At 39.1% G+C, this 26,157-nt stretch overlaps 1 protein-coding gene across 3 annotated transcripts in view; it reads right to left on the reverse strand.

Annotated features, from left to right (window-relative positions):
- The window catches only part of CSTPP1 (centriolar satellite-associated tubulin polyglutamylase complex regulator 1), a gene marked incomplete at both ends in the record, with an annotated part of 199,958 nt that extends 175,143 nt beyond the window's left edge, over window positions 1–24,815 (reverse strand). For 2 of the 3 annotated variants that reach the window (XM_079708337.1, XM_079708335.1), the window contains one exon: window positions 24,694–24,739. In XM_079708337.1, coding sequence (XP_079564463.1) covers window positions 24,694–24,739 — 46 coding nt within the window. Of the gene's footprint in view, window positions 1–24,693 lie in introns of all 3 variants that reach the window. The other variant, XM_079708336.1, reaches the window with a different exon arrangement.
- Between the last annotated feature and the right edge of the window lie 1,342 nt (window positions 24,816–26,157).

Consider the following 26,157-nt stretch of genomic DNA (forward strand, 5'->3'; position numbering starts at 1 on the left):
TATCATTCAACTCCAGTCATTTTAGAGATACAGAAATTGAAGTCAATCTTCATTCTTTTTACCCTTGATTCAGTAATAGAAAGTCCTTGGGCTTGCTCAAGTGCATCCCTTAAGTTCTCCATATTTCCATCTATAACCACATTGCCAAAGTTTTTCTTTGTACAAACAAACAAAAGGAGGGGCTTCCCTGGTGGCGCAGTGGTTAAGAATACGCCTGCCAACGCAGGGGACACGGGTTCGAGCCCTGGTCCAGGAAGATCCCACATGCCGCGGAGCAACTAAGCCCGTGCGCCACAACTACTAAGCCTGCGCTCTAGAGCCCGTGAGCCACAACTACTGAGCCCTCACACCACAACCACTGAAGTCCACGCGCCTAGAGCCAATGCTCCTCAACAAGAGAAGCCACCGCAATGAGAAGCCCGCGCACCGCAACGAAGAGTAGTCTACGCTCGCCGCAACTAGAGAAAGCCCGCGTGCAGCAACGAAGACCCAATGCAGCCAAAAGTAAATAAATAAATTAAAAAACAAACAAACAAAATGAATCATGGTAGCAACTGAATTATTTTCAAATATTTTTTTCATACTCCCTGAATGGACCTAACTTTTTAAAAGTAATGGTCAAATGATATTATCCAGCCTTCTTTTATCCTACTGATAGACCATTCAGGCCTCTGGTACCAATCATAATTCAGAAACAATTATAAAAAAACTGTTTTTGTCCTATAATAAGTGATATAATAAGTATAATAAAGTATAATAAAGAAGGTATTAACTTTAATATAACGCTGGGCTGAAAGATAATCTAAGTACCGATAATCAGATTACTGAATTATACTGAACTCTTAACTTGAAGACAACTAGATGAGGCAAATTATTACATGCCTTTATGATAAAAGGCAGGAAAAGAGGGTATTCTAGAAAAAGTAAAGAAGGAGGCTATTTCAGGGGGAAAAAATGGCAAACCTCAACAGTACTGGAAACTTGGAGAACCAAAATATAATCATATCAAATGGATTTAAAAGAGCTGGTTGAATAAAATAAAAGCAGTTGTCTACAGAACATATGAGGGGGGAAAAGGGTAAAATGTGACAGGGTGAGAACAACTCCTCTCAATGTATGCCTTATTATATATGTTTTGAACTATTACCTAGTCTATACATATACATATATATATATATAAAACATATATATAATAAACACATATTAATACTGTGTATGTATATACACATTCTAAAAAGATTGCAGGTTGAGACAATGTTGACTCTTATAACTGATATAGTATTATTAATAAAGCATTTATACGATAGGACTTTGATTTCCTCAGAGATGAGAAAAGGCTAAAGTAAAAGGAACTAAAGACATTTATAGATAAGAGGGTTGAAAATTAAACCAATATACCCCTTGTATTTCCTAGGGTTTTTCCTTTCTCATTTTTCTTTCCTTTTTTATTTACTTATTATATTTTTCAAAATTTAATGTTTTGACATTAGAAATATTGCTTTATACAAATATTGCCAAGTATAAAAATATATCCCTAGAATTTTCAGTTTTCCCTGCCCAAAGAACTTTGCTATCTCCCTAAGGAGATATACTCATTTTGATTCCTTGACTAATTCCTCCAATCCCCAGTGATCTCCTTTTTCTCCTGAACTCCTATTACTTCTTACATAGCACTTGATTTCGTACTGACTTAAAGTGTTCCACTTATTTCATCTGTGAGTATCCTCAACTCAATTACAATACAGTTGAAAATATTCCTTTGTTTAATAATTATTTAATACCTAAGCATGGTCCTTGCCCTTGAGGAGTTTACTTACCATCTACTGGAGAAGCAGACATACAAATTAACAATGACAATATAGTATGATAACTGTTATAAAGGAGATATGTAAAAAATGTAAAGAGAAAGAGTGCCTATATCTGTCTGGGAGAAAGAGTGTTTCAAAGGATCTGAAAAAATTTTCCAGGTGAACAAGTGGAGGGAGGAGGGACTTCCCTGGGGGTCCAGTGGTTAAGAATCCGCCTTCCAATGCAGGGGACCCGGGTTCAATCCCTGGTCGGGAAACTAAGATCCCACATGCCGCGGGGCAACTAAGCCTATGCACTGCAACTACTGAGCCCCGCGTGCCACAACCAGAGAGAAGCCGGCGCGCCACAACTAAAGAAGCCTGCACGCTGCAATGAATGATCCTGTGTGCCGCAACGAAGATCCCGAGTGATGCAACTAAGACCTGATACAGCCAAATAAATTAATTAATAAAAAAAAAGTGGAGGGGAGATATTTAACACAGACATATCAGCACATGCAGAAGCATCAAGATGTGAAAAGCATGGTAGATCTGGAAAGCTAAGAACAGTTGAGTATTGCTAAGAGATAAGGCTGGACAGCATCATCACCATAAAGGGTCTTATAAAAGAGCACAGATTTCAGGAAACCACTGAAGGATTTTGAGCAAGACAGTGACAATCAGATTACTATTTCTGAAAGATCACTCTGGCAGCAGTGTGCAAGAACTGAAGGGAGGAAGATTAGAGGTACAGGTAAGAAGTAGGGCAGTTGTTGAAACAGTCCAGGTCAGAGATAGTAAAGGCCTGAATTAGGGAAGTAGCAATGGGAATGACAGATAAAAGCAAAAGAGGAAAAATCAATGGAAGTTGGTAATTGATTGAATATGAGAGGTAAAGGATGGGAGGGAATTTAGGATTATTTCTGGGTTCCTTTCTTGGGCATTTGGGAATATGATGGTTCCATTCACTAAGACCAAAATACAGGAAGAAAAGTCTGTATTATACCCGCTATGCGTATTTTGCAGTATCAAGCATAGTGCTGAGCATACACATAATCAATTCATTCCACTGGTCAACTGGCTGTCTTGAAAAAAGGCCACAGAACCTTTTGCTTAATGACCTCAACTGGTTACTCTTCTAAAGCTGGCATCAAGCACTATGCATTGACATGATTCCTGGGCACAGGATAACTGAAATGGACTAATTTACCCAGGAAACAAGCAAAATGAAATAGGCAGCACTTACGTAAATGTGAGGTACATGCGAATGTGTGTGTATGTGTGCGTGTTGGGGATGGGGTTGGGGGGGGCAGTTCGTAACAGAAAACATCCATATATTTATATAATGCTGTGACAGAGACTGCTAGTTGCTGACTCTAGTAACCTTTTTCTCTAGAAACGTACTCCAATTTTTACCTGGGTACATGGCCACTGGCATAAAGATCACATTTCTCAGCTCCTCTTGCAGCTAGGCTTTAGTCATGTGATTAAGCCATAAAATATAAGCACAATATGGCACGGGTCTCCTAGAAAGTCCTTAAATGGAACTAATTCAGCTGAAAGATGTCCCTTATTTACCTCAGAAGATAACAGAGAGCTACTTCAGTCCTCATGGATCATGAGGCAAAAGATGGAATCTATGGGTAGGATGTTGGAGTAAAAAGACCGAAACCTGAGTTCCTGATTACACCTTGGAGCATACCATATCAGCCGTGGACGGCCCATCTTCAGAATTCTTTTCCACAAAAGAGAAATAATCTTCTAACTCAATCAAACCACGTTATTTTAGGTTTTTCTATTGTATTCAGACAAACCTAATATAAACATAAAACATCCATGTATTTGCCCAAAAGTATAAACGAAGGGATCAAACTAACATACCAATCAGAAGGCTCATTGGCCTATCCATTGATTTAGGTTAGTGCATGCTAGGCTAGCATAAAATGTTTCCAGACATTATCCTAGCATCTGAAGAGATGTACTGTTCTCTTCAATGCTGGACCATTGTTGTAAACACGGTAAGGTCTTACTGACTTTTGTAACTTGAACAGTAACATCTGTAATGCCCCTGAAAGTTTGCTAAATACTTTCACATACATTATCTCATTGAACCTTGCAACCAACCTAGGAGTCAGATAAGGCTGGGATTATTCTCTCCATTTTACAAATGATGAAATTGCCCAAGGTCATTCAGTTTATAAATGATAGAGCAGAAACTTGAACTTTAATCTCGTAAGTGTAAACATAACCCACTGAATCACAGTGGATAATTCTTAGAGATATTCAGAAAGTTTAAAATGACCATGATTAATAATAATTAATATGAACATAAATACCTTGATTGCAAAATAGATCACAAATCAATATCTTAGTATTTCATAGAACTTACATAAAGACATTTTAAAATAAATTTTTCCATTTACTAACCGAGGAAGCATTCTGTTCAATTTCTGAACTGATGACAGCACCATTTCCTTTGATCCTGCATTTTGCACTAGAGAGGAAAATGAACAAATGAGGGGTGGCACATGAAGTAAGTAAGTAGCAAAGGGGAAGCAGAACTTCTCTCTAATGACCCCTTCTCTTTGGACAGCCTAGGTCAGATTCCATCTAGTTCCACCTGTTGGTGGTATAAGCCACTTCTACAATTGCTTCCAGAAATCTCTTATCAGGAAGTTTATACTGCTCAAATAATTCAACCCTTCAAGGAAAGGTGAACTGACCTTTAGTCCAGCTCTTAAACAGTGAATTGATCCCAGCCCTGCACTGCCATCCCACAGAGAGGCCCCCAGGCTAACAGCCTGAGCAAAGGGTCTTGTTACATGAGCCCAGGTTTCTAATCCTTGTCTTATAGATGGCTCCATGGGGCATTATGCAAGGTATTTAACCCCCCTCCAAACTGAATTTTCCTCATTAGATTATGGGGGAGAAGGATACTCTTTAGAACTATTTGGAAGCCTGATTAAGCATAAGTGGACTTTTTGCTTTTGTAACAGTTAATATAAATACATATGGAGAATGAAATTACTGCATTCTCTTCTACTTCTCTGAATTTATACTTTGTCTTCCCCAAACAAAATGACTCAGTGCAGAGACTCATTAATGGACCTAGTTTAAGGAAAATATTAAACTAAGGAGAAAGATATGAATGGTGCTAGAGAGAGAAGGAAAAGATCAAAGCAACATGACTTTCAATTTCACTTTCTTAAGATTATAAAAGCATAGAGCTGACAGCAATCTTATTAGGCCATCTAGTTTAATACGTTTTTAAAATTAGAAATCAATATTGTTATTGCATTTTAAAACATTATTGAAACACAGAATTCCTTTATCTTAAAATAGCAAGAATTTACATATCTCTATGGTCCCTTCTCATTTTCACCAAAATCCATAGGTTTATATTTGAGTTCTACTTTTTAAAAAAATTTGTACATGCTTTTTCACACACACACACACACACACACATATAAAGTCTTCTTAGGAATTATTTAATGATATAATAATATAATATTCCACTGTATTAATCTACCTCAGTTTGCTTCTGGATTATTTCCAGTTTTTTACTAAAAATAATGTAGCTATAAACATTTTTATACAATTTATTTTCTCTTTTGAATTACTTCCTTAAGATATCTCCCAGAAGTAGGGCTTTAGGATCAAAAGATATACTAATTTTTATGGCTCTTGTTATGCGTTGCCAAACTGCTCTCCAGAGAGACTATGCCACCTTCAAAAAAAGAAGACCAATTTCTTTGCAGACATCCCAGTATAAAGCTTTTTGTTTTAACTAACTCAAAAATATCTTAACTTGCAAAGCTTAAATTATTGTTAATCTGAATATTTAGTTAGGTTATCTTTCCTCTTATATGGACTTTAAAATTTAATTGTAAAAGCAACACATGAATGTAACAGACCAATACAGAAGGGTATAAAGTAAAAAGTGAGGCTTCCTCATTTGTAAGCACTTCCTTAATTCAATTTCTCAGAGTATTCACTGTCAACAGATTGTTCTACATCCTTCCAGAACTTTTTCTATGTGTAATCATACATATATGTACAAACGTTAACTTGTTTTTTACAAAATGTAACCACTTTGTACACATTCTGTAACTTATTTTGTCACTTAATACTTAATGTACATCTTTCCATATTAGTCTAACGCATTCTTTTCAACGGCTGCATGGTAATATCTATTATAAAAATATCATAATTTATTAACCATTCTCTTACTGATGGGCATGCAGATTGACTGTAATTTTTCACTTTAAAATTTTTAAAAGTATTTTAACACTTTAATTCAACTAGAATTCATTGCAGCACATGGTATGAAGTGTGAATCTAAATTTATTTCTTCCATATTCCTTCCAATTATCTCAACTAATGAATTTTTCACATTATTTTGTTACACTTAGTTTGTCACAAATTAAACGGATATGTACTTTGGCATCTATTTCTGGGACCTCAGTTCTATTTTACTTGCGTATCTTTAGGTTAAAAACTAAGTAACACAATTTTTAAAAAACTTTCTATGAAAGTATCATAGTATACAGAAAAATATGAATTTGCACTTATAATCAGCACCCTAGAAAACCTCCTAGAGTCTCCTTCCAGCTGTAAGCCTCCCAAGGGTAAATACATAGACTAATTTTTCCTGTTTTGGAAATATGAAATCATGCAGTATGCAGTCTTTTGTGTCTGGCTTCTTTCATTCAACATCATATTTGTGAGGTTAGTCCATACAGCTGTGAGTTCATTAATTCTCACTGCAGCATAATATGCCGTTATTGAATATACCACAATTTATCTATCAATTCCCTGTTGACAGCATGTTTTCAGTTTCTAGTTTGTGCCTATTATGAATGGTGTCACTATGAGCACTCTAGCATAAGTCTTTTAGTAAACTTATGTCTGCATTTCAGTTGGTTCTGTGCCTTGAAGTAAATGACTGGGCCATAGGGTATGAGTATGTTCAACTTTAGTATATACTACCAAAGAGCTTTCCTGGTTTACAGATGACCACCTTCTTCCTCAGGGTGAAAAGAGCGATTATCTCTCTTGTGTCTCTTCATATAATCCCATGATGAAGGCTCCACCCTCATGACCTAATTACATCCCAAAGGCCTCACCTCCAAATACCATCACATTGGGGATTAGGGCTTCAACATAGGAGCAGGGCATAAGGACACTTTCAGGTGATGAAAATGTTATATCGTAACTGAGGTGATAATTACATGGCTATATACATGTATCAAAGCTTATTAAATCTTACCCTTATAATTGGTGATTTATGGATGATAAATTACACATCCATAAAACTGACAGAAAAACGAAAGATGACAGTTTTTTCTGAGTTAATGACAAACTTTGTAATTTATGAACTATTTGTTTATGAAAGCTCAAAAAAAATCACCAACTTGTTTGTGTTCTTTTAGTTTTATTATTTAATTCTATTTTATATTTTCTTTGGTTTGCTACTTTGCTCCTTTTCTAAATTCTTTAAGCTTAATTACCTTTTTATTTCTTATTAATTTATAACAATAATTTTTCCTTAAAGTATTGCTTTTTGCCCATAGATTTTAATTGTGCTGGGATCAAAAAATAGTTTATTTCTCAAATTTATTATCTAACACAGTTGTAAAGGAAAGTAATTTTTAAACTATCCTTGTGGTTAGGTAACTTTTAAATTATACTTTCATTATCTCTAATTTTATTTTATTATAGCTTGAGGATGCAATATATATAATTTCTACCTTTTATTAACCAAAAACTTCTTTGCATATGATAAATGTTTGCAAAAGATCCATATATTTTTTATTTCCAAATTTTCCCCTTTAGTCTTTTCCTAAATGTTCTAATTTTACCTTATTGTTTGTACATGTTGTTTGTACATACCACATGACTAATGTATACATACCATTTCCTTAGTGATGATAAACACTGAATATTAACTTAAGCAAAAATCATAGTTTTATTAGAAAGCTAGGAGGAAGGAAATTTAGAGGATATAAAAGCACTAAATCCATCATAAGAAGTCATTAGATAACATCTATAACTGAAAAATCAAGGAGAGTAGTTTAAGCATGTTACTTTAAAATATGTAGCAAAATATCAAAAGACATGGTGAAAAAATCTGTAAGTAGTCTTCTCTGAGGAGTGGGATTTAGAGGCGAGAAGTTTGGGTGGTATGGTACTATTGTGTTTTGTTAAAACTTCCATAAATCCATTTGACTGATAAAATTCTGTAGCTAACAAAAATATACATTAAATTAAACAGTTTTTGTTCTATTTGGATTTTCCCTCTTTACCCATTATTATTATTATTTTTTTTTTTTTTGCGGTACGCGGGCCTCTCACTGTTGGGGCCTCTCCCGTTGCGGAGCACAGGCTCCGGACGCGCAGGCTCAGCGGCCATGGCTCACGTGCCCAGTCGCTCCGCGGCACGTGGGATCTTCCCAGACCGGGGCACGAACCCACATCCCCTGCGTCGGCAGGCGGACTCTCAACCACTGCGCCACTAGGGAAGCCCTACCCATTACTGTTAACATGTTGTTTTCCTAAAAGTTTTTCAATCATTTCCTCTAATTATTACTTTGCAATATTTTTGTATTTTTTTCTTTTAGAATTTACATAGTCAACTTTGTTCCTATTTACGTTCTTTGTTGCTTCTTTTTTCAAAGGATTTATTTATACATCCTTACTTCAAATGTCTTAATGCTGCTCAGAATTCTTATACTTGTCCCTAGTCAAGCTATCTTTCTTCCTTCCTACAGCAACTTGTTTCTTCTTTTCCTCAGCAATACAAATTTTCTTTGCTCTCTTTTATGCCTTTTACTTTGTTTCCCTAACTCTAAGGAGATAACCTTGAATCTTACTTCAAAGACAAAGACGAGGTTAAGTGGTCAGGTAAAGAACATCAAATTTCAGCTCCATTTCTAAGCTTAACTCTGTCCTTCACAATTTTTTTAAATTAATTAATTTATTTATTGTTGGCTGCGTTGGGTTTTCGTTGCTGCGTGCGGGCTTTCTCTAGATGGGGTAAGCGGGGGCTACTCCTCGTTGTGGTGTGCGGGCTTCCCACCGCGGTGGCTTCCCCCGTTGCGGAGCACGGGCTCTAGGCGTGCGGGCTTCAGCAGTTGTGGCACGTGGGCTCAGTAGTTGCGGCACATGGGCTCTAGAGCGCAGGCTCGGTAGTTGTGGCGCACTGGCTTAGTTGCTCTACGGCATGTGGGATCCTCCTGGACCAGGGCTCAAACCCACGTCCCCTGAATTGGCAGGCGGATTCTCAACCACTGCACCACCAGGGAAGCCCTCCTTCACCATTTTTACTTGCTGTCTGTTGTTCAAATACAATGATTCTTTGTAGAGTCAGGGTTTCTTTCCTTTTCTTTTTTATTGATATATAATTGACATATTATATTAATTTCAGGTGTACAATATGACGATTCAATATTTGTATATATTGTGAAATGATCACCACAGTAAGTCTAGTTAACATCCATCATCACACACAGTTACAATTACTTTTCTTGTGATGAGAACTTTTAAGATCTACTCTCTTAGCGACTTTCAAATATACAACACAGGATTATTAACTACAGTCACCATGTTGTATATTACATCCCCAGGATTTATTTATTGTATGACTGGAAGTTTGTACCTTTTCCCCACCTTTACCCATTTCACCCACCCTCCACCCTCCACCTCTCTGGCAATCACCAATCTTTTCTCTGTATCTATGAGTCCAGGTTTTTTAAAGATATTAAATATTACATACATATTAGTGAGATCATATGGTATTTGTCTTTCTCTAACTTATTTCACTTAAAATAATGCCCTCAAGGTCCATCCATGTTGTTGTAAGTGGCAGGACTTCCTTCTTCTTTATTGCTGAATAATATCCTTGTAGAGTTGTTTTAAAGCCATCTTAGGACCTGATTTCTCACTTGGGAATTCCTGCTAACTGTGAAAAATCTTACCTATAAGCTGCTTTCAAATATAATAAAATGTTTGTCCACACTAAATATAACAATAAAAGTGACATTATACTATGTTTTATAAATGTATAATTAAACATTTACCTATAGTTTAGGGTCAATAAATATTTTATAGGTACAAATATTTTCAAAGATCTCAAAATAGTTTATAGATTAGGCACAATGCCTATAGTGCCCAATGGATAAATATAGCCCTGATTCCCACCTCCAAAAACAAGCTTGCTCCTCTGCCTTGATCCTGGAATTCCCTCCCACCTCTTCTGAAAAAGCATTCTATCATTTAATCATCTTGTTCTTCTCTTGGATCCTCCCTCTCTCCTCTGCTATGGCTCCCTTTCCTTCAGCCTATAAACATACTCAAGTCTCTCTGCCACCTAAAAACTTAAAAACAACAATAAACTCTCCCTACTCTTGCTATCACCCCCCCTCCTCCTTCCCCAATCCACCGAACTTCTGGAAACAAATCCAGCCTACCTATTGTCTCTAATCCCTCACCCTTCCCATTTATTCTTCAATCCAGGAAAATCTGGCATCCTACCACACTACTCCACTGAAACTTCGCACCTAATGCCACTAACAATCTCTTCTGCAGCTCTTATGTTATTTGACCTCTCTGAGACAAGTGATATTACTGAACACTCCCTCCATCTTGAAACTCACTCCTCCCCCACTTTCTGTGGCACCACATTTTCCTTGTTTTTCTAAAACTCTCACTCTCAGTATAAGAAGATAAATATCTTTACTTATTGTAAAACTAGCTCTCTGGAAACAAGATTTAAGTTCCTACAATGGGTCCAACTCCCACTCAGAGAAGTTTTATTTGGCAGCAAAGTAAGCCCCAACACCCAGCAGCCAACACAACAGTAGAGAACTAAAACGCTAACATTCCATGTACTCACTAAAGTGTAGAAAGGGACTATTCTGATCAGTTGGAAATGTTTACAAAGGACAGAGAAGTGTTCCAAGAGAAATGACAGGAGACACAGAGTTAAGAAAGAAAAGAATAATAAAAAGGGAGCAACCATGTGGCTTCCCTAGTGGCGCAGTGGTTGGGAATCCGCCTGCCAATGCAGGGGACACTGGTTTGAGCCCTGGTCCGGGAAGATCCCACATGCCACGGAGCAACTAGGCCCATGCACCACAACTACTGAGCCTGCGCCCTAGAGCTGGAGTGCCACAACTACTGAAGCCTGCGCACCTAGACCCTGTGCCCCGCAACAAGAGAAGCCACCGCAATGAGAAGCCCATGCACCGCAACGAAGAGTAGCCCCTGTTCACTGCAACTGGAGAAAGCCTGCACACAGCAATGAAGACCCAACACAGCCAAAAATAAATAAAATAAATAAATTTGTTTTTAAAAAAAAGGGAGCAACCAAGCTCAGTAGTAGCATAAGGCAGAAGAGTGGAGAACACGGACAAGGGATAAAATACTCTATACTTAACAGAGGTAGAGGTAGGGGAGGAAAAGTCAAACACCCACTGATACATCTGTGCTTCACTTCTGAATAAGGGCAAGCACCTACTAACAATACACATACCAGGTATGGCAGGTTATTGTTTGCACACCCCAAAATATGTGCTCCTGTTCTTCTTACACACAATTATCTGGTTGGACTTCAATTCCCAAGCTCCTCTGCAATTAGCAGGGGCCTTATATTAAGTCCTCACCTATGAAATGTGAGCACAAGTGATGTTTGCAACTTCTGCCTTACTTGCTTAAAAGGTGTTTGCCCTGGACTTGTTCTTTCCCCTTTTCCTTTCTATAACTGGAAATGGCTACAATGGAGGCATCCTCAGAAACCATGGGTTTCAAATGGCATGGCTGCCCTGCTAACCTGAAATCCTATGAAATCCTAGAGCAGATCCTGCCTTCTGCATCCTGGACTCAGGTTAAGTTAGAGAGAAATAAAGTTCTCTCTTGTATGAGCCATTGCACTGGAGGGGGCAGTTGTGGTGGTGGATCTTTTTATAACAGCTGCTCAACCATCACCCTGAGATCAGTGGCACAAAAGCACCTAAAGTACAAAACCTCAGTATACCTCAACATCTTACTGACCAAGTAGGAAACATTAGTCTGGAGAGAGGGGAGTTTTGAGCATAGGGGGAAGTTCTTATCATTAATTAATAATTATAAAGTCAGATTTAACTAACATTGCTTGAATGGCACCCAAACCACTAAATTTGGAACCAGAAGTACTAGAGTCAAATCTTAGCTCCACCTACTGCTATCTATTATATATAAACATTGGAAATTTTACTTAAGTTCTCTGAGTCCCCGTTTCCTAGCATCCACCCTCATGAGTAAATGTCATAACACATCTACAGTACAATATAATAAATGATGTCTCAAATAATGATACCACAACATAAAGAAATGTTAAATTATGTTCTATTATACCAGAGAATCTGGGGAATATATCATATATTCTGTAGACATTTCTGTTAAAATATTAAGTTCTAATCCTTCAATCCTTGTGAACTGAATAGGAAGGAGGGCCTTGAGAAATCAGACCTAAAAGCAAAGCAGCTAACAACACAGGCTCTAGGGTCAGATAAACTTCATTCAAGCTTCACCTCCACATTTACTAGCTTGGTGACCTTGGGCAAGTTACATAACCTAAATTTCAGTTTCCTCATGGAAAAGTGAGGATCAGGCTGGTACCTGCCTCACAAATATCTTGTAAGGACTGAATGAGACTGCTATCTATCTCCAGTCCTCCTGTATATGAGAACGACTCCAGCTGCCATACCAAGAACATCTATTTGAATATATTTCCCACTTAAGACAGTATTTGGGAGGCTGGACTTACTTAGAAGTTGGAATATTATCTCTGTATTTTAAAAAATGTAAGAGAAATAATCTCTGCTAAGGATTTAGAATTTAAATGAAATAGTGTTTCCCATTTAGTGTCATCTAATAGAAAATTAAATCTGGGAAGTGAGGTTACCCAAGTGTTACTATACTTGGAAACAACAGATGAAATTTTAAACTTGAAAATTACATGAGGGGGTCTTCTCAGGTTTTGTTGCCTAAAACCTTATGAAAATACCAACAAAAATGGAAGCAGAGATGTTAGCGATAATTTTGTCAATTAAAAAATATAAATTCTCTTCTGGTGTCCCCTCTCCTCTAAAGATAATAACTAAAGCTGGTTTTATTACTTGGCTGAGTTTAAGAACTTTCCAGTTAGGGAACTCGATGTCAGGTCCTTCAACAATAATTATTTTCTCTTAACTACTAAGAAATATGATAAGAAAAGTTCACAGTGTGAGACAAAACAATCACTTCTTTTCCTTATGAGTTTGTTTCTTTAGAAACATGATATCAAAACCAAATACTTACTGGAAGAACAAAGGTCAAAACAGTCTCTACCTATGTCCAGACATGGCAACAAAAATTAGCAAGACTCAGACTTCCCTCGGGGCGCAGTGGTTAAGAATCCGCCTGCCAATGCAGGGAACACAGGTTCGAGCCCTGGTCCGGGAAGATCCCACATGCCGCGGAGCAACTATGCTCGTGTGCCACAACTACTGAGCCTGCACTCTAGAGCCCGCGAGCCACAATTACTGAGCCCTCGTGCCACAGCTACTGAAGCCCGCACGCCTAGAGCCCATGCTCCTCAACAAGAGAAGCCACCTCAATGAAAAGCCCGTGCCCCACAACGAAGAGGAGCCCCCGATCACCGCAACTAGAGAAAGCCTCCGCATGCAGCAACGAAGACCCAATGCAGCCAAAATTAAATAAATAAATTAATTTAAAAAAAATTAGCAAGACTCCAAAGACTATTCATAGGCATAACCTTGAAAAGAAAAAAGGCAGGGCCATTCTTCCTGAAGACCTAACCTATTGTCTTCTACCTGTATATTCACTATCCTCTACCATGCCAATCCTTGAAGACAAGGCAAAAGATTGATGACACATATAAGACTTTATAAGTTAATCATGTGTTTAAATATCAGGTTTGGTGGCCTAGAGACTATCAAGAAAGACAATCAATTTTAGGTCTCATTAAATAGTATTAAGTATTTAATACTATTTAATACTTAATACTTAAAGTATTAAGATACGTGACATATATTAATTAATTCATCCTCTCAACCTCCTATGAGGTAGCTTTTATCAGCTCCATGTGTTGGGGAAATTTGATGAAGGAGAATAATAATACTATTGTCTATTTACAAAATACCTTTCTTATAAAGAGCTCCACATGTTTTATCTTCTCAGTCTTCTAACATTCCTGTGAAGTAGGTGGTAATATTACCTTTTCCTTTCTTATAGGTAAAATGCTAGGGCTCAAGAGGCTTAATGACTTACTCACATGGTAGCTTGTATTTTATCCACTAACTAGAACATACTGCTTGGGATTAACACTAGACCATGGACTCAAGTCTAAACTGCACATAATTCAAAGGTGTCAAGCTTCTAGTTTTCTCTACAGCCGTCTTTCAACACATCACATTCCAAAAAAGAGTGGGGTCATGCTTGCTGTTTAAGCTCATGTGCTCACTGTTTATAAAGCTTATTATCATTTCTCTAAATTGCACTATTTGAGTTTTGTCTAAATGCCTGAAAACTAAATTATTTTTTGTTTACTCTCTGTGCACTAGCATTATAAATGATGTCATCAGGAATATACAAAACTGTTAGACAAAGCTGCAGGGCCAATAAAAGCCACTCACTTGGGCAAGAGTGTGCTTCTTCTTCTCCCCCCAGCCCCCACCCTCCTCCTTTTTTGAAGTAGGCATCACACAAAAAGATGACTCATTAAGCCCAAAAGAGTTGACTATGCCATGTAAGGGCTTCTTATGCAGCCCTCCACAAAGAGACCTGAGTGGCAGCATAAGGCCTCCTCTTCTGTGCATTTTCCTCCAGGCAGAATGTGCATTTGTGTGGCTACATACACAATTATAATCTCCCCTGAAAAGCAATTCCTTCCATATGACAGGCTGAACAGTGGCCTGAGTGCTAGCCTCATGTTGCCTGTGCAGTTAACATGCTGAAATAGCAGACACATTTAATCTCTCCTTTCTGAAAAACTAAGATAGGACAGAAGAAGCAAAGCTGGAAAGAAATCCACACAGAGAGAAAGGAAGCCAGCCCAAGCGCCCAAACTCACTTTCTCATGGGCTGAGCTTCTTTGTGTGTTGTCTACTTACGTGTCAATTTGCAGGACTTTAGGGCATGAGAACCATGGAGCCGAGTGGTTCTGGCAGCCTCTCCATTTGACAAGCAAAGCCAGAGACATGCGGCCTTTTGGTACATTTCACATTCAAAAGTGTTATTGTCTCAAGCATGCTTATTTTAAAATATATAATTTTCCCATTTAGTGCACATGTTGTATGTAAGTTGGCCACAGGAGGAGTTCTGCCACATGATCTTTAAAGAAAAAAAATGGCAATGGCTCTAACGTAGCCCCATCCCTGCCAGATACCTTTGTTTACTGTGGGGGGGCAGTGGGCTATCCCAGGTGAGAGAAGTCTGAATTTAACAAACACCTGATAGGAAGGCCAGTGCACAAACAGATTTCTGTCTTAGATTACAGAAACTGAAGCCTGTGTTTTACCACAATTACCTGTAATCTCAGGGCCAGATAATAGTATTAACAAGACCTTGAGCTACACAATAGGACAGCTGGAAAAAGGCTCTTACTCTCTCCAAAGAACGGTGCTTTTAAAAAGCTAATTCAATGAAGAAAAAGAAAGGGCTCTGAAAGTGCCTTCTCAAACAATATTTACTTTTACTGCGTTCCTGCTAATCAAACAAAACTTAGTCACAAGCTTTTATGAAAAAATCCATTGGATGATTTCAGCAGTAATTACTTTGTTTAAAGAAAGGTGCTTAAGAGAAAACATAGCTAATGGGATCTGTAATTTGGTAAGTTCAGATGTGTTTGGGAAAATCCCTCCTCTCTTTGATAAATCATTAAAATTCTGCTCAGATAAATGTGTTTTGACTTGAAATTCCAATCATAGAATGAGCAATTTCCTAAGGCCCGTAGGGAAGTAGCTCAAGGGCATCCCAACACAGTGGACCCAGGGATTAGTTGACAAGGGTAATTCCAGTCTTAGAGCATATTACTCTGCCCAACTGAAGATGGAATCTCAAGGAGATGCCCCCAAATTGTATAAAATCTCCTTCCTTCATAAAATATCATTTTAAAAAATGAATTAAACCTTACTGTTGTGTAACCGAAACAAAGAAAATGTGTCAACCATGAAATTAAATTTACTCATTTAGCAAACATGGTATTTATGCAAATAATAGTGATCCCCAACTTTGGGACAGCATTCAGAGGAAAGATTTTAATCAGTCATCCTTTTTTTTTGTCAATGAAAGAAGGAGGAAAAAGCTTAGTGTCTCTCACACAGTAGGAATTCAATAACTATTTGTTGAACTGGAGTCCTTTCTCTCATTTGAAAAAAAAATTATTTTGCTACTTAAAGCAGATTATTCATTTAACAATTGCGCACTTAACTTGGGCCAAGCACTGTGTTAGATTTTGGAGATACTGAGAGAACAAGCCTGCCCTTACGGCTTACATTCTAGTAAGAAACAGACAGTAACAAAATATACAAATAGATAAATAAGATAATTGTGATAAGTGCTAAGAAGGCTATAAACAGGATAATGAACTAGAGATAAGCTAATGGCTCATTTTGTCTCTTCTGATCTACTATTATTAGTTTTTAAAACTTTAATTACCTACTCAGCTTCCTAAATTTACTCATTTAGCAAATGTGGTATTTATAACAAATAAAAGATATCCCCAACTTTTGGACAGCATTTGGAGGAAAGATTTTAAGATTAATTGAATATATAAATGATAAGCAAAGTAAATAATTTACAGAACCCTAGAATTTAAACCCTAGAATAACACTGACATCACCTGCAATCAGTTACCTTGGAGAAATGGGGATGGGTAAGGGTCAACAAACAACATGCCTTAGAACTCACTTGCTCTTTTTTCTCCCCAGCAAAAACATTATTAGGGCCTCCCTGGTGGCACAGTGGTTAAGAATCCACCTGCCAGTGCAGGGGAGGGTTCGAGCCCCGGTCCGGGAGGATCCCACATGCCGTGGAGAAACTAAGCCCATGCACTACAACTACTGAGCCTGCGCTCTGGAGCTGTGAGCCACAACTTCTGAGCCCACGTGCCACAGCTACTGAAGCCCGTGCACCTAGAGCCTGTGCTCCGCAACAAGAGAAGCCACTGCAATGAGAAGCCTGCGCACCGCAACAAAGGGTAGCTCCCGCTCACCACAACTAGAGAAAGCCCACGTGCAGCAATGAAGCCCCAACACAGCCAAAAATAAATAAATAAAAATTTAAGGAACACATTGATTACATTTACTAAGTAGTTTACAGAATTCTTAGAAAGGTGAAAGAAACAGAGTCTAGGCTGAATTTCCAGGAACAAATCCCAGAACTGGGCCACCTAGGGAACTGCTGCCCCTGTCATGACAATTTGTTTTTTTGCTTTTGGATGAATCCTGATAAGCAAACTTATTCTTGTTTGAATATAATTAGTGAATCTTCCAAACCCAACCCTATGCTAGGAAACATTGCTATTTACAGTAAGTCAACAGAAATACTGTTAGGACTTTAGAATGCTTGGGTTGTTGCAGAAAGAAAAAGAAATATTACAGATGTTACGCTGACTTCCTAAATCTTTGGAAACTAGGTTTATAATATATAAAGCTGGTCACTTAAAAACAGTAATGAACGTGTTCACAAAACCATCTCTTTCCTTTCTTCTTCCCCCCTTCCCCTTCCTTTCTTTTCTTCCTAATTGTTCCTTTCTTTCTTTCTTCCTGAATACCTTCTCTAGACAAAGCAAAGCATGAATAAAAAGTGTTCCTCCCTACAGGAAACTTATGCCAGAGATGGGAAATAACTGTCGTTATAGAGCAAGTGAACTGTATGTATGCAGGTGTCTTGGCGATTTCCCAGTTTGGTTGGCACTTATTAACACTGTCACTTTGTGTTACAGTCATTTATGAATATGTCCCATCTCCCATCTTTGGCATAAGTTTCCTGTAGGGAGGAACACTTTTTATTCATGCTTTGCTTTGTCTAGAGAAGGTATTCAGGAAGAAAGAAAGAAAGGAACAATTAGGAAGAAAAGAAAGGAAGGGGAAGGGGGGAAGAAGAAAGGAAAGAGATGGTTTTGTGAACACGTTCATTACTGTTTTTAAGTGACCAGCTTTATATATTATAAGCCTAGTTTCCAAAGATTTAGGAAGTCAGCGTAACATCTGTAATATTTCTTTTTCTTTCTGCAACAACCCAAGCATTCTAAAGTCCTAACAGTATTTCTGTTGACTTACTGTAAATAGCAATGTTTCCTAGCATAGGGTTGGGTTTGGAAGATTCACTAATTATATTCAAACAAAAATAAGTTTGCTTACCAGAATTCATCCAAAAGCAAAAAAAACAAATTGTGGGGCCTCCCTGGTGGCGCAGTGGTTGAGAGTCCGCCTGCTGATGCAGGGGATACGGGTTCGTGCCCCGCTCTGGGAGGATCCCATATGCCGCGGAGCGGCTGGGCCCATGAGCCATGGCCGCTGAGCCTGCGCATCCAGAGCCTGTGCTCCGCAACGGGAGAGGCCACAACAGTGAGAGGCCCGCGTACCGCAAAAAAAAAAAAAAAAAAAAAAAAAAAACAAATTGTGTCTGGCAGTAAAACAAGTAAATATCATGTGCTATGATATCAGCAAATGCAAAATAATAAGATTAGTTACACTTAATAATCTTCAACATAGAAAGAATCATATGTCAGAACCTTTGTCAAGGCTTGAAAAAACTGTATCAACCTCATGACTGGAAGGGACTATATCAGTTACTGTTGGATGTTGTCTTAGTCCAGGTACTCTGAGAAGCAGACAAGAAGACAGGATCAGACATGCAAGAGATATACTGAAAAGCCCATGAGGGAAAATGGGGAGGGAGCTGGAAGAAGCTGGGAGAGCTGACAGACCACAATGCAGGGTTGACCCTTGTAAAGAAGAGCGAGGGAGTGAGAGTATTTGACTGCAGTGCAGTGGGAGTCCTCAAGCCAAAGTCACCATCAGAGGAGTCACACTTCTCATAAAAGTGGGTCTTCCCCACCCAGTCATCCACTGGGAGCAGATTGTGGGAAGTGTGACCTCAATGTGAACAAGGTGTTGGATTGAGAGCTGGGGTTCAGAGTTAATTACCCTCCCCTCCACATAATAGGGGATATGAGAGGCACAATTTCATGGCTGCCACAGATGTATTACATTTTTGTTAAAATGTAGGAGTAATAATAGCAGCTAATATTTATTGAGCACCTACCCAGGTGCTCTAGAAGGAAAGGTATCTTACTCATCTTTGTGTATCCTCTTTTTACAATGTAGCAGCCAGGCATTGCTCTAAAAGCTTACATGTATGGGGTAAGTACATTTTGCATATCAGGAAACTAAGGCACAGAGAGGTTGAGTAACTTCTTCAAGGTCACACAGCTACACAAAGTACATAGATTATTGTCATTAAAACTCTCCTAAATGGTTTATTTTTAGAAGTTATCTTCCTTATTGCCTGCCTTTGAGAGATGAGTCCAGTGGCAAGAGGGAACTGGAATTTTACTATTCCCTGATCCATCCTGGTTCCTAGGATGCCCCCTCCTGGCAGAAATGTTAAATTAAGCCCTTGGAGTCACCTGAACTTACTCCAGAATCCATGCAACCATTATAAGCAGGTCTATGCAATAGTTGGAGCCTCACTGTTGGAGTTGCTCAAGGTAGTCATAGCATGGAGTTTAACAATGTGGACTCTGGAGTCAGATTGCTAGATTAGAATTCTGCCTCTAGGACTCACTAACTAGTTATTTAATACCTCTGTGCTGTAGTTTCCTCATATGTGAAATGGAGATAAAAATTGAAACTATCTTCATGTGCATTACTGTTTATAAAGCACATAAAATGTTACCTGGAACAGAGTAAGTACTTAATAACTCTTAGTTATTGCTCACATATTGCTCACATTTGGGGGACCCTAAGGTCAGATTATTCATGTTCAATTTAACACATATGTACGTATAAAGTGTCTATATTGTGAAAGGTAGGTATACAATGATGAGAAAGATACAATTCCTGTCTTCAGGAAACTGATTTGCAACTAATGAACTGTTTAAGAACTCCATTCTTAAAAGGGAAGCAAGTGGGCTTCCCTGGTGGCGCAGTGGTTGAGAGTCTGCCTGCCGATTCAGGGGACACAGGTTCGTGCCCCGGTCCGGGAAGATCCCACATGCCGCCGAGTGGCTGGGCCCGTGAGCCATGGCCGCTGAGCCTGCGCATCCGGAGCCTGTGCTCCGCAACGAGAGAGGCCACAGCAGTGAGAGGCCCCCCCCCAAAAAAAAAGGGAAGCAAGGATCACTGCCCTTTACAGGCACTAGATATTTTGGTTTGTTTATTTTTATCTTATTGGTAGAGAGGAAAAAACAGGCATGGAATCCAACAAACCTGGATTTGAATCCCTGCTTTTATGTATCATCACCTATGTGACTTTGTACAAATCAATTAGCCTTTCTAAGCCTCAGCTTCCTTATTTGTAAAATGAGGAGACGATATTAATAACTACTAAATAGGACTAATAATAATACCTACCTGTATGGTGGTTGTGAAGATTAAATGAGTTAAGGCACAGTGCTAAGCATAAATGAAGTGCTCAAAAACTATAGCTTAAAAATAACTATCCAGTTTATTGTGATTCCTCTAAAACTATAGCCTCCAAAGGACAAAGACCATCTCTGATTTCCTGGAGTTATCTATTATGCCAATCCACTACCAGTCTTAGTGAGAATAGGCAGTAGCCATAGAAACAGAAGAGGCAAATTGAAGCATAAGTGAAAGCAAGCACCTCACCAATTTAGGTGGGGTAAAATAATAAACCTCACACCCTCATGCTTACACTCAGGGCAGCACGTAGGTAGTGTGTTTTGCAAACTGGGACCAGAACAGGCTGCCCTTCAGCTCTAGAGAACTCTCCACACCCAACCAGATACACAGACACACCTCAGCCTCTGGCAGAAGCTTCCAATAAGTAGCTTTCATAAAGTGGAAACCTTTCAAAGGCTGTATATTTATTTCATCTCCTTACCAGACTCTCCTCTCTCTATTCACACCTGGGCATTAACATAGTTCCTATCACTCCATTCTGATGACTGCAGGCACGAACATCATGGAGTCAATTCTGTAATGATGATCTTAAGATCCTAAGCCATTCCAGGCCATGATTACAGGTTCCTAATCCACAAAGTCAGCAGGGAATGGATCAGTTTACCCAACAAGATGAAAGACTGTTTTCTTCACTAGTAGTCAAAAAGGTAAATATAAGCCCTGGCTAGCAGGTAGAAAGGAAAATCTATGGATATTCACTGAATAGGTATCCCTGTCATTTATACCGTAATACTAAAAAGAGGTCTCCAGACACACTTACCAAGGGATATTGAGCTTTCACTTTTCTGATGCACTGAATACCTAGAGCTTTCCTATCTATGCAATTTTCTTTTTTTCTATGTGTATTTTCTTCTCTAGGCCTACACATGTGACTTTATAATTTGTTTAAAAGAAAAAGAAGAAGAAGAAGGAGAAGGAGAAGGAGGGGGAGGAGGAGAGGAGGAGGAAGAAGAAAAGCCAAGCCAAAAATAACCTCCGGGGCTTCCCTGGTGGCGCAGTGGTTGAGAGTCCGCCTGCCGATGCAGGGGACACGGGTTCGTGCCCTGGTCCGGGAAGATCCCATATGCCGCAGAGCAGCTGGGCCCGTGAGCCATGGCCGCTGAGCCTGCGCGTCTGGAGCCTGTGCCCCGCAACGGGAGTGGCCGCAATAGTGAGAGGCCCCCGTACCGCAAATAATAATAATAATAATAAAAAATAATAAAAAATAACCTCTGTAGGTATTTAAATTTTCAAATCAGAAAATATTTTATTAAATTAATCTGTAAGGGGTGATTTTCAGTGGTCATTATATTGAGGGTGAATGCTTCAAAACAGCAACAGCATGCTCTAAAAGAGACCAAACTGTAATGGGCAGGGTTGTTCTCAACTAAAGACAAATGCATTTCAGCAGAGGTGTATGGTCTGAGGAACCATGAGGAAGCCAATGAGTAGTATGACCCTGCTTAGGGCAGTATGAACGTCCAGACGGTGAATGGGACAGGGAGTTAAGGCACTTAAATATGCAACAGAACCTGAAGGAGGTTCAATAATCCAGGGTTCAATAATTAGACAAGTGGTTGGACATTGAAGCTTTTACAACCAACCTGAAATTTTGATTCTGTTTATAGATTAATTATCAACATTGCCACTGAATTAGTGGCTGAAAAAAGTCACTTATGGAGGGACCACCAACTTCTACTCACCAAAGCACCAGTATATTAAATATGTCAAGACTTTGAGACATATAATTTAAATATGTTAAGACTTTGACGCAAACATCCAAGGAACTGAACAATAGACTAGGCTTTTCAAATATTTCGTAGATTCATTAGTACTGAGTAAATAAGATAAAATACATAAAATCCTTAGCAAAAGTCTAGGCATTGTTAGACATTGATATTATTATTCATTGGATGCAAAATTATCTGCGATATAACAATGCTCTTTATATATGTATATATATAATATATATATATATACACACACACACACCTTTCAAAAACCACGCAACCCTTAAACCTGGTAAAAAGATGCTCAACTTCAGAAAAGAAATGTACATTAAATCTACCCTGGGACTACTTGTCACTTAACAGGTTGAAAAACTCTGACGGTTTGAGTTTGATATACTTTGTTGGAAAGACTATGGGGAAACAGGCATACTCTTACATTGCTAGTGCAGTGTAAAACGGTACAACCCCTGTGAAAGACGATTTGGCAATATCTATCAATATTTTAAATGCATATGTCCCTGACCCACCAATTTCACTTTGTGGAATTTATCCTTGCAGATATACTAGCAACGGCACAAAATTACAGGCTATTCAGTGGGGTATTTTCAGTAATAGCAAAAGGCTAAAAACAACATGTGTACCAACAGAGAATTGGTCAAATAAATTATTTAAAATACTATGTAGCTAAACATTTTTTTAGAAGAATGAGAAAGCTCTCACTGACACAGAAATCACTCCGAGATATATTGAATGAAAAAAGTGTATTCTCCCTTATATACATAATAAACTAAACTCTGGAAGGATACACAGGAAACCAGAAATAGTGGTTACTAGTGGGGGGCTGAGGATGGATGGAAACTGGCAGATGGGGGAAAAGGGGTTGGAAGAGACTTTTCATTATAAACTTCTTTATGTTTTTAAATCTAGTTTCCATACTACTAATTCAAAAATTTAAACTTAGAATTGTTTTTCATTTAAAAATGTGTATAGTACATCCATACAATTGAATATTATTCAGTGATAAAAAGAAATGAACTATCAAGCCAAGAAAAGACATGGAGGGACCTTAAACGCATATTGCTCAGTGAAAAAAGCCAGTCTGAAAAGGTTACTTACTCTATGACTCCAACTACATGACATTCTGGAAATGTAAAACTTTAGAGACAGTAAAAAGATCAATGGTTGCCAGTGGTTGGGGGACAGAGGAAAGGATGAATAGACAGAGCACAGAGGATTTTCAGGGCAGTGACACTATTCTGCATAATACTATAATGGTTGGTATATGACATCATGCATTTGTCAAAACCCATAAAACTGTACAAAACAAAGAGTGAACCCTAATGTAAATGTGTGGATTTTAGTTAATAATAATGTATCAATATTGGTTCATCAATTGTAATGAATATACTATATTAATGTCACATGTTAATAATGGGAAGCTCTGAGTGAGAGAGAGAGGGAGTATATGGGAACACTCTATAATATCTGCTCAATTTTCTGTAAACTTAAAATTGCTCTAAAAAATAAAGTATATTAATTTTTTTTTTTTTTCTTTTTTTGCGGTACGCGGGCCTCTCACTGTTGTGGCCTCTCCCGTTGCGGAGCACAGGCTCCGGACGCGCAGGCTCAGCGGCCATGGCTCACGGGCCCAGCCGCTCCGCGGCATGTGGGATCCTCCCGGACCGGGGCACAAACCCGTATCCCCTGCATTGGCAGGCGGACTCTCAACCACTGCGCCACCAGGGAAGCCCTAAAGTATATTAATTTTTTAAAACGTGTGCATACGTGTATGTATATACATACATACACACAACATACATATATCCTTCTTTCATCCAGTAAATGCCTTACACACTGAAGGTGTTACAGTGTGTGTAAAGTATTACAGCCATAGCCTTAATGGTCAAGAGCTCAAGCTCAGGAGTGGGCAAATTAGGTTCTGATCCTAGCCCTACCATTTTATAGCTGTGTGGCCTTATTTGTGCAAGTCACCTCTTCAGCCTCAGTTTCTCCGTCTGCAAAATGGAAGAAAAACACAGTCTCCTCCTGGGGCTGTTATGAAGATTCAATAAAGAATGCACATAAAATGCTTAGCATAGTGCCTAATGTAAAAGAAATGCTCAAAAATGTTAGTTGCCGCTATAACGGTTAAATGATTGTTCACAGAATGACTGATTTGGCACTTCAAGGTTCCAAGGTTACTCCACTGGCAGCATATCAGTAATACCCCCAAAGGCTCCTCAATTCTCAACTCCAACCTAGCCCACTTAGGGCACAATCCACACTGTCTGAGCTCCAGCGGGTACACTTCAGCATTCTTTACTCCCAGATGCTGTTTTCCTCCTCGCTGGGCCTTACAAGTTCAGGCCCTGGCCCGCCCCCACCCCGCCCCTCCCTAGCCCACCCTACCCGTTCCCACTCAGACCTCGCCCCGGCCTCCTCCCCAAACCCTGGCCTAATTCGTCTGCACTTCTTTCTTTCCCCGAAGCTGAAGGAAGTGCCTACCCAGATACTCGTAGTCCGGTAGGGCTAGGCGTTCCGGACTCAGCATCCTTTGACCAGGGTAGCTTCAGAGCTCCAGCTCTCCCGCTTCCGGAAGCCAGGTCAAGGGCTCTCTCTGTTGCCATGGCACCCACGCGGCGGGAGGAGAGGCTAGGGGCGGAGGGGGTGTCACGCAAACAGTCTCCGTATCGCAACGCCAAGTTGGCCACACTAGTTCCGGGAGCTGTCTCTTCGCGGCGGTCATAGTTTCTTTGGAGTCCCTTTCTTGAGGCGTTGGTTTTAGAGGAATTTGAGGTGGAGAGTTCCTTTGAAACCATCATATTTCCCGGTGTCGAAAAATTATTGCCAGCCCTCCATAGACCCGCAATTTCTGAATTTCATAACTACTCCTGCTTTATACAACTGTTATCCTAAATCACAATAATAACTCCCACCCCTAAATTCCCATAAACATTTACTATCCCATTACCTATTTTTATCTTATTATCATCTTAAATTACTACAAAGTGCTTTCACATGCGTATATCTTGGCTGCTTTTTGAGGTCAGGGATGTGTCTTTTCTGCCTGTGACAAGGCTGGGCGTCCAGAAAGTGCTCATTAAATTCTCTATGACTTCATTGACATTTCCTCTCAAATTCCCCTTTATCTTTATAGCCCCTCCTTCTACTTCTATCCTTTACTATTTGGTACCCTTCCCAAGTGTCTTCTCTTTTCCTTTTTTTTCTTACGAAGACACTTCACTTCTTGGGGGGATGGGATGCACAAACAAAGACACCTATTGGATTTTTTCCCTTATATCCCTAATTGCTCACTTTTCCTTTAAGAGGGGAGAGCGTTCATTGGTTTTCAGGTTCCCAGATATCTGGATATTTCTCTTTTTGCACCTCTCCACGCCCAACAACGGGTTAGTGGTGTGTACCACTTGTCACAGTTCAAACATAGTAGAAAAGGTCACTGTCCTCACTTTTTAAGTTAGCTCTCCCCCACATGAGGTGAGGTTTTGTGGAAAGAAAGAAAACAAAAATCATTCTATCAAAGGAATGATTGGGAAACCAGTGGACCACCTACACTGGGAGAAAAAGGAAAGAGGAGGTTCTTCTCTTTGTGTTCTGAGCGGTCTATTCTTAGCCTTCTCCAGCAGAAGCTTCAAACCTCCTAATTCTCCGTTTCCCTTAAAATTGTATATGTGTCTCATTTCTAGGCTCCGGTGAGTCACTCTGAGTTTGGATGTGGTAAGGATAAAGGGACAGAGCCGAACTCAGAGCAGCATTTATTATCTTGAGGTAATAAGTTAACTAGTTTGGTATTTGATGTGAAGTCCTGCACATAATAAAAAAATATTTGCCTTCTACCTCCACCCTTGCCTCCCAACCCCTCCCCTACCCCATGCACCTTGAGAGTTATGCGAGTTTCATAACTTTCACAGCTGTGGCTTTTTACTATATTATTAATAAAGTAATAAGGGG

Source organism: Hyperoodon ampullatus (assembly GCF_949752795.1).
Source record: "Hyperoodon ampullatus genome assembly, chromosome: 7".
NCBI classification, from domain to species: domain Eukaryota; kingdom Metazoa; phylum Chordata; class Mammalia; order Artiodactyla; family Ziphiidae; genus Hyperoodon; species Hyperoodon ampullatus.